This window comes from Panthera leo, chromosome E3 (genome assembly GCF_018350215.1).
Source record: "Panthera leo isolate Ple1 chromosome E3, P.leo_Ple1_pat1.1, whole genome shotgun sequence".
NCBI classification, from domain to species: domain Eukaryota; kingdom Metazoa; phylum Chordata; class Mammalia; order Carnivora; family Felidae; genus Panthera; species Panthera leo.
Genome location: NC_056694.1, coordinates 1,468,710 through 1,482,951, shown reverse-complemented (window position 1 = coordinate 1,482,951; position 14,242 = coordinate 1,468,710). Strand labels below are relative to the sequence as shown.

General features: G+C 61.0%; 1 protein-coding gene across 5 annotated transcripts in view; it reads left to right on the top strand.

Annotated features, from left to right (window-relative positions):
* Window positions 1-14,242, top strand: part of MAD1L1 (mitotic arrest deficient 1 like 1) — a 317,511-nt gene that overhangs the window by 191,167 nt on the left and 112,102 nt on the right. For all 5 annotated transcript variants that reach the window (XM_042921292.1, XM_042921291.1, XM_042921290.1 and 2 more), the window contains one exon: window positions 13,169-13,257. In XM_042921292.1, coding sequence (XP_042777226.1) covers window positions 13,169-13,257 — 89 coding nt within the window. The remainder of the gene's footprint in view (window positions 1-13,168; window positions 13,258-14,242) is intronic.

Sequence of the window (14,242 nt, the reverse complement as noted above, 5' to 3'; positions counted from 1 at the left end):
ATCGTAGCATATGATGTTTGCTGTGGGTGTTAGCGAATGCCCATTGTCAGGTTGGGGAAGTTGCCTTCTACTCCTAGTTTATTATTTTTATAACGAAAGGGCGTTGGATTTTTGCCAACTGGTTTTTTGCCTCAGTTGAGATGATCGTGTGGCTTTTCCTTCATTCTGTTAATGCGGCGTGTGCTGCATTCACTGATTTTTCTATGTTGAACCATTCTTGCATTCCTGGCTTAGAGCCCACTTGGTTGTGGTGTCTGACCCTTTGAGATGCTGCCGGTTGGTTAGCTGCTGTCTTGTTGAGAGCTTCTCGGCCTGTGTTCATAAGGATTATTGGTCTTAGCCTTCTCTGGCTGTGGTATCACGGTTATGTTGGCCTCATAAAATAAGCTGAGAAGCGTTCTGTCCTCTTCCTCTTCAGCTTCTTGGAAGACTTTGGGAATTCTGTGTTAATTACTTTACGTGTTTGGTAGCATTCACCAGTAAAGCCGTCTGTTCCTGGGAATTTCTTTGTTGGGCGATCCTCAGTTACTCATTGAGCCTCCTTACTCATCACAGGCCTGTTCAGATTTTCCATTTCTTCTTGAGTCAGTTTTGGTAGTTTGTGTGTTTCTAGGAGTTTGTCTGAGTCATCTAGTCGTCCTAGGGCTCTCTTACCGTCCTCGCTTCCCAGGGTCGGCGTCTTACCGTCCTCACTTCCCGGGGTCTGTATCTTACCGTCCTTACTTCCTAAGGTCAGTAGCGGGGACTCTGCTCCCCCTTTTGGTCTGGCTAAAGGTGGGCGGTTTCTTTTACTTCCTGTCTCACTGGCACGTTTGTTCCTCTCAGGACTTGAAGGAGGTTTTCCCCACTCGCCTCTGACTCGCCTTGTTTCCATCAGGCCCCTGTCGCCAGCCCCGGGGTCCTCGTGTAACTTGGCTTTTCTGGTGGTCTCGTGATCACCGATCACTGCTTGGAGGAATTTGATGACGACGTGCCTCTGTGTCCTTCTTGTGCCTTCCTCTGTTCCTTGTGCTTGGGCTTTCTTGCGTTCTTCAGCTCTGTGGACTTCCCGTCCTCGTCCTTCGGAAAGGCCTCCTTTGGGCCGCGTCCGGTTACCCACATTTTGGGTGCTGGGACGTATCCCATGGCTCACATGTGCTCTTTTCCTCCTGAATCATTCCTGCTGCTGTGTCTCCAAGCTCCCTGGACTAGTCTTCCACTGGAGTGACCCGTGCATTTTTAGCTCAGATGTTGCCGTTTGCAACCCTGAAAAGTTTGCCTATGGTTTCCTTTTCTCTCCTTGTCTATGCCTTATATTTAAAAGTGTGGAGTTCAGTTATATTGACTGTTTACAGTCATTCTGTGCCAAGTCTAACACCGGTGTTGGGTGGATGCTGGATGCCTGTGTGTTCTTGTGAAGATCCTTCCAGCTTCCTTCGTTCAGGAACGTGGCAAAGGTCCTTAGAAATGGCCCGATCTGCCAGGTGGCACTTTGATGACATTCCAGGCTGACCCAGGGCAGCACTTGTTCTAGGGCTAATTATCTCCAGCTCTGGGTCTTGGCCTCCCTGGGTGCTCTGCCTGCTACCCTGGGAGTTAGGCGCTTTGGAGCCCAGCTGGACAGGTAATTCCCTCTTGTCCCTTGCGATGGTTCAGTCCTCGATCTGGGGTCTTTCCTCTCCTGTATACGCCGGTCAGGGTTCTGCTGCGCGCTTGTGGGGGCCCCCTGCACGCTCCCTGCAGTGTGGAGTCTGGCTGCCGCGGTCTCCCCGCCCTCCTGGGTCTGCCTCCCCTGCCCCGGCTGTGCCGTGTCCCGGACTCCCTGAAGACGGTGAGCCGGGATGGCCACCGGGCCTGCCTCGTGCTTCCCAGCCTTCCACTTTCCCAGCGGCGGCCCTGGCCGCAGGGTCCCGTGGCCCAGCTGTTCACCCCAGCCTGTTGTGCACCTGGCCTCCTGAGAGCACGGGGCATTTCTTCCAGAAGGTGCCGGGGAGAGTGTTTTTGGTTTAGAGCCTCCCATGACACACAGATGTGCGGGGACACATGCAAGAAACCACAGTTTGTGGTCTGAGGGGTGGCTTCACGCCGGGGCCTTCATCTGATCGTCCGGGGCTGGGGTCAACTTACACTTTGTGCCCAGGCCTGGTCGGGGGGCCTTCCCTGCTGCCGTTGCTGTGGTGATGGGACCTCTATCTCCTGACTGTGGCCCCAGGTCTCATCCTGGCTGCCGGATGCTAAGCAACCCACGGACCTGGCCCGCAGTCTCTGCCAGGGTGGGGGCCGGGGAGCACCCGAGGCAGCCTGGGCGGATTTGCCCTAGGGAGGGCTTGGGACGTGAGTCTTGGTCTCTGGGAACTTGGGTAGGTAGTAGGTTTCTGATCCCTTTTGGGGGGCTAGCGACCTTTGTTGTATTAATCTCCGTCTTGGTAAGGGGATTTTCACGTCTCTATAAATATTCCACTAACACCTACAGGTTCCTCGTACGAGGAGCAGCGGCTTTTAGAAGTGGTGTGGCCTTCTGAGACCATGTCCTGTCCCGTGTCCTCCTCTCTCCTCCACACCACAGACCTGCCCGCTTCTCCCCTTCTTCCCACACCTGACTCTGACGGGGTTTGGTGGCCAGTTGCCGGTGTGGAGTTCGGACCGCGCGGGGTCCACGCGGACGTCCCGTCCGGGGTGGCTCCAGCTTGTGCTTGTCTTCCTGACTTCGGTGAGCGGGATCCCTGACGTTAGGATCTTTGTGGTTGATCTCCCACGTCTCCGTGTCCTCGATGCCTCTGTGACTTCATGCGAGCTGTTCCCGCCACGTGGCGCTCCCCCACCCGGAGCGCTCCCCTCCTCGAACCCGGGTGGACAGGCGGCGCGTGTCTGCGTCCAGCTGCGCCCAGGGTAGTGGTGTGGTTTCTCAGCAGGTGCAACTTCCCACCCGTGTGGACTCGGTTAACGTTCAGGCCCAGAGTCGTCCCACGACCGGCCCACCACGGGGCGGGGGCAGTTAGGGCGCCCCTTCCACCGGAGCCTTCCCTTGGGTCGTCGCTTCTCGGCCGTCTGGGGCTCGGAGGTTGCTGGGGGGTGGGGGTGGTCCTGCGGACACAGGTCCCGGGAGCCACCCCCACCCCGTGCGGGGGCAGGTGCCGCTCCTGCCACGGGGCGTGGGCTTTACGGAGACGGAACACGTAGACACACGGCTGGTTTGTTGACCTTCGGGAGGTTTTGCTCCCCGTCGCGACCTGGTCACCGGTCTGTCACTGGCCTGTCAGCGGCACCCTTGACAGCAGGTGAATTGTACGGCCCCTTCCCCACCCGCGCACTCGGAAACGCCGGCACTCACCGGCAGCCTGGGAATCCGGTAACGGGGAGACGGAGGAACGTGACCCAGAAGAACGCGTCTCACGTCCGCGTGCGCATGCGTGGAGGTGGGCGCGGGGCACGCCGCGGGCTGTGCTGGAGCTCCGGGGCCTCGGCACCACGGCGACACCGGTTCTCACGTGGCGCGCTTGCGCCGTGAACAGAGCGAGGCGTGGCCTTCCCACGGAACCCGTAGGACTCGCGCATCTGTGCTTTGTCGGGAACGAGGGTCCCGGTTCCCGGCGCAGCCGGCCGCTTTGGCTGCTGCCCAGGCTCGGCCGCGTGTTGGAAACTGGCACTTCTGCCCGTTGCCACCGGCCCCTCTCGTGGGCAGGAAGCGCCCCAGCCTGCCGTGCTACCTCACCCCCGGCCGCCATACCCGGCTGGCACCAGTGAGAAGCTGCCCCCGCCCACCCCCACCCCCCCGGCCTCGCTCGGTGCTGGACGCGCTGGGCTGGGCCGCCCCCACCCGGGGACGCAGTCCGGAGAGCTAGCCGCCCTCTCACTCTGGGGGTGGCGAGCAGCACCCCCGCTCCCGCTCGTGCGGTGGGGAGAGCGGCCGGCCGGCCGTGGGGCTGTCGGGTAGGTGTCCCGCAGGCGGTGCGCCCTTCAGCTCTCGGGCGTCTGTCCCGGCTGGTTTGTCCCCTTGTCAACAGGGAGGGGGCTGGCCAGGTCAGGGGCAGGAGAGCAGCCCGCTGCGGTCTCTAAGCACACGTGCTTAACCACAAGGCGGAGGTTCCTGTCTGCGTGCCCGTGGCCCGTGGCCGCCCGTGCACCGTGGCACTGGCGGGTGCTGCCCGCTGGGCCTTTACGCCAGGAATGTTCTGACGCCTGGTTTAGGGGACACTTCAAGCAGGTGTGAGCCCCGCTTCCTGGGCTCGATCCGTGCTGGAGTGGGGGCCTGGCTCCCAGGTGTCTGTAACTGGGCCCCGAGGAGGCCCGGTCCCCTGGGCGGTGGGCGGGTGCTTCCCGGGAGCCCAGGCCCCCACAGCCCTGGCTGCGGGCAGACCAGCGGAGACCGCAGGGCAGCACTTCCTGCTGCTGCAGAGACTGCCTTTCCTTTCCTTCCAGCACTTCCCCCCGCTGTCTGCCGTCCGCACGTGTCTGCTGGCACGCAGTACTGTGCTGGTGGCGCCTTGAGCGGGCGCCCTCCCTGCGGTTTGGGCTCAGGGCCTGCAGCCGGTGAAGAGGCAGAGGGCCCAGCCCCGCCTGAACGCAAGCCGGGACCCCGGAGCGGGACGGTGGCGACACCTCAACGCGCTCAGTAGTTCGGGGGACACGGTTCAGCGCCGCCGGTCCCTGCGAGGGCCCTCAGGTGCTGTGGCGGCCTGGGGGGTGCGGTCTCTCCGGAACTCACTGTTCCCGGGGTGGGAGCCCGAGGGATTGGTAAACGTGCGCTTCGTGCCTCGAGGAGGGCGAGGACCTGTGGGTGGGGCGTGTGCGGGCACGTGGGCCACGAGCTGTGGTTTGCTATCGAAAGCAAAGCCCCGACTGGGAAGGCTGCTTCTTGGTGGATGCTGGCCTGGGCTCTGGGCCAATAAACGGATATTTTTAGTGTTTCCTTGCTGTTTGAGTAAGCAGCACACGTCCATGGTGTGAAGCGGAGAAAGGAAAGAAAAGGCGGAACGGTAGAGGTCGGCCAGCCTCCAGCCGGGCCCGCTCCGCCTCCTGGAGAATGTTGGTGTCCCCGGTGCCTTGCGTAAAGACAGGCGGGCTCTGGGGCGCCCGGGTGCCTCAGCCAGTTGAGCGTCCAGCTTCGGCTCGTGTCGTGATCTCACGGCTCGTGGGTTCGAGCCCCGTGTCGGGCTCTGTGCGGACGGCTCAGAGTCTGGACCCTGCTTCGGAGTCTGTGTCTCCCTCTCTCTCTGCCCCTCCCCAGCTCGCACTCTGTCTTTCTCTCTTAAAAATAAAGCATTTAAGACAGGCGGGCTCTGTGCAGGCCGACGTGTTCCTCACGCAGCCTGTGGCTTGAGCGTAGAGGGAACGAAGGCTCTGCCACGTGCCGTCCTTTGCTTCTGGGTGAGTCGTAGGCTATGTCTGTGGGCTGGGGACGGTGGGACCTTCGGTACCCCGGCGCTCAGCGGCCCGCCTCCAGGTCCCCATGCTCTTTGGGCTCCAGGTTTGCTGTGAAAAAGCCAGGAACATTTACCTCCTGGGCCTCAGCGTGCTCGCCCGCAGAACCAGAAGCAGCAGCCTCGGGGCCGTGGACCGAGCGTGGCTGACCCGTGCCCCTCGGTGGCTGCGAGACGGGCACATCGGGCTTCCCCAGGGGCGCCCACCAGTCCCAGGGTGTGAGCACAGCCTGCCGCGGCCGGGCTCCCTGGGCGTTTGAGTCGTCTGGAGCCGGCCCTGCTGCTAATTCTGCCTCTTGATGTGGACGGCGAGCCGAAGGAAGGAACGTAAATGTGTGCGTTGGCTTCAGAGGTCGGAGACGCAGAAGAGCCTCTCTGGGGGAGGCCGGTGTGGCGATGAAGCGCGGCCTGTGCGGAGGGGCTCCCTTGGGCGGTGGCAGGCCCGGGGCCTCGTCCTCATCGTGGGCGCGTGGCTCAGAGCCACGTGCTGCACCTGCAGACACCCCCTCTGGGGCGCCTCCCTTCCGAGCCCCGTGTGCAGGGCGGCTCACGGAACGGCCCTCCGGAACGGCCCTCGGGGTTTTGTCGTTTGGCAAATCTCTTAGAAGAGACGATCCAGTTAGCTCTGTGTTCCTTTGTCTTAAGCTACAAATGCAGACTCTTCTCAGTGAGGCACGAAATAGGTGTTTGCAGACTGCAGTGTTAACGCATCTCCAATTGCCCCTTCTTCCGGGCCCGGGTCAGAGCAGCGTGGCTTCGCCTGTTGGCTGAAAGACAAAGGATGAACGCTTGTGCCCCCGGGAGAGCCAGGGCCGGGCCTGAGGGTGGGGAAGGGTGGGGCCCTGGGGTGCCGCCGGGACGGGGCTTCGGCTGTGGCGGGCGCTGGGTCCCCGGATGGGCATTTTCCTCTCGGGCGGCCCACTTCCTGCTCAGACCTCCAGAACAGGAGGCATCGCCCCCACTCGACCGATGAGGAGATGGAGGTTGAACCTGTGTGTGACCCGGCTGGTGCCAGCACCTCTTACCACCCTCCCACGTGAACGGGGCAGAGGGGCCCCGGCGGAGAGGCCGTGGCCTTGGAGCCAGCAGGGCTCACAGGCAGGCGGGGGGTGGAGGGCTGTTCCCCGAGGCGCCCACGGGAGTGCCGTTGACGTTCGTCGTCCGGCAACCCCTTTCAGAGCCCGACTGGTTTCCTCTTATTGATACCGATCTGTTTACTTTCTGAAATCGGGTGGTGGTGGGCAAACGCCGGACTGTGTTCTCCTTGGACGGCGTGCTTTCCCGTGTGTTCACCCTGCCTCCGCTCGCCGGCCCGGAGCTGCCGTCCCGGCGGAGGCCTGGCCCGCACGCTGTCCCCAAGGCTGTACGGCACTCAACCATGCATGCCAGGGGAGCGTCAGGCGTGGACTGGCATACTGGCCACCCACACGCTCTTGTGCCCCTGCCTGCGGGCCTGGACCATCCCCGGCGTGCCGCGTCTGAGCTGGGAATTGGGTTAAGAGGTGAGCGGAGGTATACGCACCTTCAGGAGTTCCCAGGCCGGCGGGAAAACAGTCACACACACGTGTCTTAGAATTACATGGTTGAATATGGGCGGGGGCCACCACTCCCGGTTTGGGAGGACTGCTGGAGGGGGCGGCCTCTGAGGTGGGTCTGACGGGGTCCGGGGGGCGGGTGGCGGTGGGGACTGAGCTGCAGACCCCTGTCGTGTGTCTGGGGAGCCGGCCACTGCCCTAGGCTGGGGGCTGGCAGGTGCGGGCGCTCGGAGGGCAGGCTCTGGCAGCTCCGGGGGCCTCGGCATGTGCGGGCTGTAGTGGGCGGGAGGGGGTCGAGTGGGAAGCAGTTATGAGTCAAGCTTACAAGTTAAAAGGGCCTATTTTGCTTTGAACACTATAGCATAAGTCAGCATTTCTTCCTTGCTTCCTGGAAGGTGTCCAAAAGTACCAAGAAGAATGAAAGCCAAAAAAGGCAAACCTAAATTTGGGCCGAACAGAACTGCAGCGAAAAGCCAAGCCCCTTCACGGGAGGGAGCCGGCCCTCAGCAGTGGAAATAGCAGGGGCGTGCGGGGCTGAGCCAAGAAGTGCAGCCGCAGGGAAAGGGCTGGAGGGGCAGCCGCAGGGAGGGGCAGGGCACCTGTTGTCTGCGCCCTGGGACAGGTGCAGCAGGTGCAGCGGCCGTGGCGGGAGGGGCCGGTCAATGCCCACAAGGCTGAGCGTCTGTCTCTGGGACGGAGAGGAAGGGCTTGCGTTTGCTCTCAGGGGAGTGCCCGCGGCTTCCCCCCCCCTGCAGAGCAAAGTCGGAAGGTGTGTGGAGGCCACACAGAGCCGCCTGGTCAGGATTGTCCTTTCCACAGTGAAAGTCACAGTGAAAGCAAAAGTCACCTTCCTGGTGAGTAATAAAAGCAACGTCACACAATTTTGTAAAACGCAGAAGTTTTGTAGCAACCCGGATGGTAGAAAAAGTTCTCATGGGAAGAGTGAACAAGCTGACCTTGAGCAGAGGAAAGTCATCTGTGAACGTTTTGCTGCGGGGCGTCCCCGGTCCCGGAGCCCAGGTTAAACTGGAGCTAGAGGGCCTGAGGGCCAGACCTGAACCCACGGGGCCAGAAGACCAAAACGCGCAAGGAGTTCGGGAGACAGGACCGGGCAGATGCCGTGGGTCCCGGTGGCGCACAGTTTACACATTTAATGGAAGTTCTTGGGAAGGGAGAAGACGGGAGAAGACGGGAGGGCGGTGGTGTTCACCCCATCGCGGCTGAAGACTAAAACATTTAAAGTTAACGTCACGCGGCCAAGGCACATTGAACCGAGGAAAGGTAAACCGTAAGCCGGACGCACGCAACCCGTCGGTTAATCTTCTGCGGGAGGCGGATAGGAACCGTTGGAAACCGAAAAGTGCAGGGGTCGTGTCAAGAGTTCCGAAAGCAACCACGAGAACGAAAAGACATCTCTAAGTATCAAGAATTTCACACGAAAAAGTAAACGAGATGAATAGGCCACAGATACGTCATCGATGTTCAAAAAGCGAAAATGGGGAGAGATTTGGGAGGAAATTGTCAAGGACGCCAGCAGCAGGAGGATTTGTTTTACTTTGTAATCCCTGGTCTATCAAGTGGGTCAAGAATAAGCGATAGAAAGATAAAATCTGTTTCATGTAAAGCCCTTAACCCCCCCAAACTAAAGACACTCTTGCTATCAAGCGCTTATAGGAAACATTCACCAAAATTCACCACATATTGATAATACAGAAACCCTTCCTAAGTTCAAATAGATGTAACCAACACACTTACCAGATCACGAGGTGAGGAATTTGAAATGGTGACCTAAACAAACAGACAAAAAAACAATAGAAACAAAAAAAAACCAGAACCAAAACCTCCGTCTCCAACAGTTCTTGGGTCGAGGCAGCAGTGAGATGTGGACGTACACGGAATCTAGAAAACACATCTCAGGGCCCGTGGGAAACAGAGCAGAGTTCAGAAGAAAACTCGTGGATTAAATATTTATATTATTGAACAGGAAAGAATGAATATAGACAGATTAAAGACCCAGCTCAAGAACTCAGAAAAAGAAAACAAAATAAACCCCAGTAGAGCAAAAAGTAGGAATTTGTAAAGATCAAAGCAGAAGTTAATAAGAAAGTGAAAAATGGCGGAAATAATAAATAAATCCAAACGCTCGTGCTCGGAAATAAAACCAGTAAAACGTATGAATTATTCACAGTTCTGGTAAAAAATTAATAGACACGTCACTACCCAAATGAGGACTAAGAATTATCGTGGAGTTTCTGGCCAGAAGGGGCTTGCAGGGGCCCCCTTCCGGTCTTGCTGGGGTGGCTGGCATCCCACAGGCGTGCCCACACCTGTGGGCATGTGGGGCTCACGCACTTGACCGCGCATGAACTTCACCTCGTTGGTAAAGGGAAATACAGGAAAGGAAAAAACCATCTAAAAAGAATAAATGTAAGTTGAATTATAGCTCAATTTAAATAAACTGAATGAATTGTTTTCTAGGAAAGTACAACCTATCAGTACTGACTCCAGAAGCGATAGAGATAGAAACGTTAAAGAAAACAATTATAAAGTTGTCACAAAATAGCCGCTCCTGCCCTCCCCCAACAAAAAGAGACCGAAATCGTACCGGGCTGAGGCAGTTTTGGGGGAAATTCCGCTAGGCCTTCCGAACACGGACCCGGAGCACGGACAGGGGAAGCTCTTTGGGGGCGAGCGACAACTGTGTCGTGTGGGCGTCACGTGTGCGTGCTGGGGCTCGGGCTGCCGATGCCGCCGTGTGTGCTGGGGCACGCCCGCGGTTTCCCCCTCACCGGCCGGCTGGCTCGGTTTTAGGACATGTGCTCCATAGTTGCCGAAAAGGCATTTGCCAGAAACCCCATGTTCCGTCTTCATAAAATAGGAACATATGGATGATTTCTCAGCGTAACAAAGCGCATCTATTTCAGCCAGAAACTGACAGGCCGTAAGTAGGAAGATGCCAGCAGCCGTTCCAGCCAAGCCCCAGACGCGCCCAGGCTTCCCGGCGTGGGGGTGCGAGCCGTCCGGCTGGGAGGGAGGGAGGCCCTGGCTTGCGCAGCTGACGGGATTGCGCGGAGACCGCCTCCTGACCGCACTGAGGGTGGGGAACAAGATTACACAGAGATGTTAAGTCCTGCAAATACAGAAACGAGTCAGACGATACAGGGACACGCACGCACTTAGAACGGCAGCGGCACATCAGGGTAACCAGACGCGATCCCCCAGCACGGCTGCCCGCAGGGAGTGTGCGAGGCTGACCGCGCCCCCGGGGGCCGGGCGGACGATCGTGTCCTCAGCTGCCCTCTCTCCGGTCTGTGCGTTTACCGTGGTCCCGGTGTTTTCTAAAAAGGTTTTTTTGTTTTGCTTTGATGGTTGAGGAGGGAGGGAGGGAGGGAGAGAGAAGGCGCCCTGGAATTCTTGTGGTCAGGACGGTGGCTGGAGATCAGAAGCAGACGCTGAAGCGGGTGAGTGACAACGCGGAATCGTACAGCAGCGGGGCTGTCGTGCCTCGGGGTACGTGCTGCGGGCACCTCTGGGCCCTCCCGGGGGCGGTAGGTCAGCCGCGGGAGGAACCGTCTGGGGATCCGCCTGCACGCGGGGAACCAAGAGCTGCCTTGCCTCGGCACTGACTTCACGCCGTCAGGTGGAAGCGGCGAAACCCTCTTCCGTGGGAGACGTGTCAGCAAGAGGTGGGGCGTCCACGTGGCAGAGTTCCATGAAGCCACGAACACGAACGGAGGGGCTCTTGTGGCACTGGTTTGGAAATATCTCCAAAATATGCTAAGTGAGGAAACCGAAGTACAAAACAGCGTGCAGCCCGTCTTCCTGTTTTTGTAACAAGAAATTGATAAGCAAGTAGGGGAAGAGACGGCTCATACTTGCCAGTGGAGGCGTGACTCTCCAGAGCCCCGCCCCCTGGTGGCTCCCGTTGGCCCCCGTTGGCCGTGGGTGGCGCCTGGGTGACCGGGGTGCCTTCCGGAGGCCTCTGGGGTGCGTACCCATCGTGTCTCCCATCTGAACCTTGGATCTGAAGGCTGCGTGTGGTTCACAGCATCCAGAACAAGGCGCAGCGGGCCTGTGACAGGTCTGGGGCCCGGACGGTGACGTCTCCAGGAAGTGTCCTGTCTTGCGTCTCCAAAGCCCGGCTTTCTCTGTGGGGCGGGCAGGTAGCCGCCGTGAGTGTGCACGCCTCCTCTGCCCAAGACATCAGCAGCCCGACACATGCGAGAAAGGAGACCAAGGGATCAGCCCAGGCTGGACTCAGGCCCCTTCTGCGCCTTTCCAGGACAGTCCTTGGGTCCAGCGAGGTCAGCGTGCCCGGTGGCCTGTTTGGCTGTGGCCTGAGGACAGACACACAGGGACCTCCGGTCACTGCGTAAGCATGTGGGTGGCATCGGGTAGGAGCGGCGCGCCTGGCCATTCAGGGGTGTGTGTGCTCCTGGGGGAGGGGCAGAGAGGCTTTGGGACACGCCACACGTGGGACACACGGGGGACGCCACTTGTCCACAGGTGTGAGCAGGCCTTGTTCCACGTGCTGGTGCCACCGAGTGGTCGCTTAGTGCCTGATCTGTGCAGGGGGACCTCAGCCCATCGGGCAGTGCCGGGCAGCCGTGTGCGGAGACCCCGACCGTCCTTTCCTCTGGGGACCTCGCCGAGGCCGCTCCAGCTCATGTCTGCTCTCTAATCTGCATTCGGCAGGATTGGGGTCACCCGCTTGTGTGGTGGCGTCACTCGCGACCTCGATGATGAGAATCGGGGCTTCCTACACACCGGGTGCCTCGGGCCTGAGAATTCCTAAATGAGCTGCCTCAGGAGGACCTTTCCAGGAACAACCCGGAGAAGATGTTTTCGAGAAGAGAGCACAGCAGACTGTGCCTTCGAGCTAGGAAGGCAAAAACGTGGAGACACTCTCTGCTCCCCCCGACCCGGCCCCGGGAGCTCTCGGTCGCCCCAGTTCAGGGGCAGACATTTCAGCCACGCGGCCCAGGGGGTAGCGAGGCAGGGCCGCAGTCGGTCTCACCCGGGCCACGTCATTCCCAGCCCGCACTGTGGTGGGCGCACCAGGAGGCCTCTCCCTGAAGTCACCTGTCCTCTGGGCCTTCGTGGAGAGTCACGTGGGGAGGTCGAGTGGCCTCCCTTTGGGGCATCAGCACAGGCCACCACAGGGAGAGGCCGTGTGGGGGCTGACTGCATGCAGGCCACGCCCTGCCAAGGTGGGGAGACTCCTGTCTGCCCTGCGCCCCCACCCCATCAGCCCCTGCGGCAGCGCTCCCCGACCGTCACCGTCACTGTCCCATTCAGGGGCCCCCGTGGTGGCTCGGAGCTTGAGACACCTGTCCGCTCACACCTTCTTTCTTTCTTCGGCTGAGTGCGGTTGTCTCTCAAAGTAACAACCCGTCGGCCTCCGGGGAGGCTGTCTGCCCAACGGCTGGGTCTGGTGTGGCGCCCGCCCCTTGACGAGCTCCACCTGAGTGGCGAGAGGTGGCGAGTCCGTGTTCTTGTGGTGTGCCCGCCGCCCCCTCGGCCACACCTCCCGGGAGAGCCCCGTGAGAGGTGAAGGCTGCCCTGCACCCTCCCTGGCCCTCCCGGCCCCTCTTAGACAGGCTGGACGCTGAGAAGTCGGGGGCACTCAGCACCCCAAGGTCTGAGGTGGCCAGAAAACCGGCTGAGCACGAATATTCCCAACGTGGAGGCTCGAGAGCCATGTCTGGACCAGAACAGACCGTCCTGGGTGCGCCTGAGGAGCCCGAGGGCAGGCTGGGGGTCGGTTCTGGGGTCCCGCGGCCCCAGCCCACCGTGACCTGCCTCCCTCTCTTGTCACGTGCCTGGCTACCGAGTGCCTGCTCTGGTCCAGGAACCGGGCGCACAGCGGTCGCAGAGGCCGCCGTTGGGTGGCCGGGCGCAGAGCCACGTCTGCCGTGGTAAGCCACGTGGTAAGCCAGGCGGTGCCCCGAGGGACAGCCGGGCGTCGGGAGCTGCGTCCCGGGAAGGAGCGCGTGTCTGTTGTTGTCCCGGAGGCGGGTGCCGACGGGGAGGCTGTGTCTGCGTGGCTGGAGGGCCCGAGGTCCTGCTGCCCCGGGCCGCCGGGACATGGGGTGGCCCCGGAGACGCTGGCTCGGCCCCCGGCGCGCCCTCCCCCCCCAGAAGTCGAGGGCCGGATCTAGGTGCGAGGGGCCCGAGGGGGAGGAGGTGGGCCGCAGCACCCCCACTGACCCGCCCGTGCTTTCTCGCTCGCAGCTGGAGGTGGAGGTGAAAATGCTGCAGTGCCAGACCAGCGCCTCCGAGCGGGGCTTCCCGGTCTCCAGGGAGGAGGTGAGCTCGCTCAGGTATGTCAGCATCGTCCTCCCTCCCCTCCCCTCCCCTCCCCTCCCCGCCCCGCCCCGGCACGCTCCGCCCCACCCCACCTCTGCACAGACACTCCCCTGCGTCCAGCACGCTGAGGGGCTCGTCCAGAGCCCAAGAGACGGCCCTGTTTCGGGAGACAGCTACTCACAGGGCACCTCGGCGTGTCCGCCAGGCGGCCTTCAGCCCGTGTGTCCGGCCAGCTCACGACGCGGCCTGTCTTCCTCAGGGTTTCTCCATTCCTCTGGACCCCGTCCCGACACTGAACACCTCCTGGTGCCGAGCGGCGGGCCGGCCTTCCTCTCGCTCCCTGGACCGGGAGAGCCGTCCAAGGAGGAGGTGTTCAGGGAGACCTACTCCTAGCTCCCCACGGGTCCCCGAGCGGGCCCCACTGTTGCAGTTTGTTACTGGGATGTGGCCTCTGGGCAGGCTGACGCTGTCCCCCCGGCATCCCTTGGTGCACAGGGAGTCCAGGCGTCGGCTCCGGGTCTCTGAGAGCCTGCCGTGGGCACAGGTGCAGCTGGCGGGTCAGAGAGACATGCCTGGGCCCCCGCCAGGGCGCTCGATGGGCGCGGACCCTGCTTCGCGCAGGGTAAGGTGGCCGGGCCCTGTCCTCTCCCCAGGGCTAGTCCCTCACCTGCGTGAGGCTGCGTTCAGGCTGTGGGCGTCCCTGCGAGAAGTGTGCCCAGGGCGGCAGCGCCCTCTGGGTCCCAGCTTTCCCCGTCGTTTCCAAAGCTTCTCTTGTGTCAGGACCTTCACCTCAGACCTCGCTGTCGCTGGGACCCACCAAGTTTCCAAGTCCCCAGTTTGTTATTCCCTGACTTGTTCAGGTACGAGTGTGGGTGTCCTGGGCGAGCGTGAGGAGGAAAGGCTGGTGAGCCTGGGCACGTCCGCTCTGACCCCCTGAATTCGCCGTTTAACGGGCATTTGGGGGACTTGCTCCCCAAATCAAGTCCGCGGGGTCGGGCC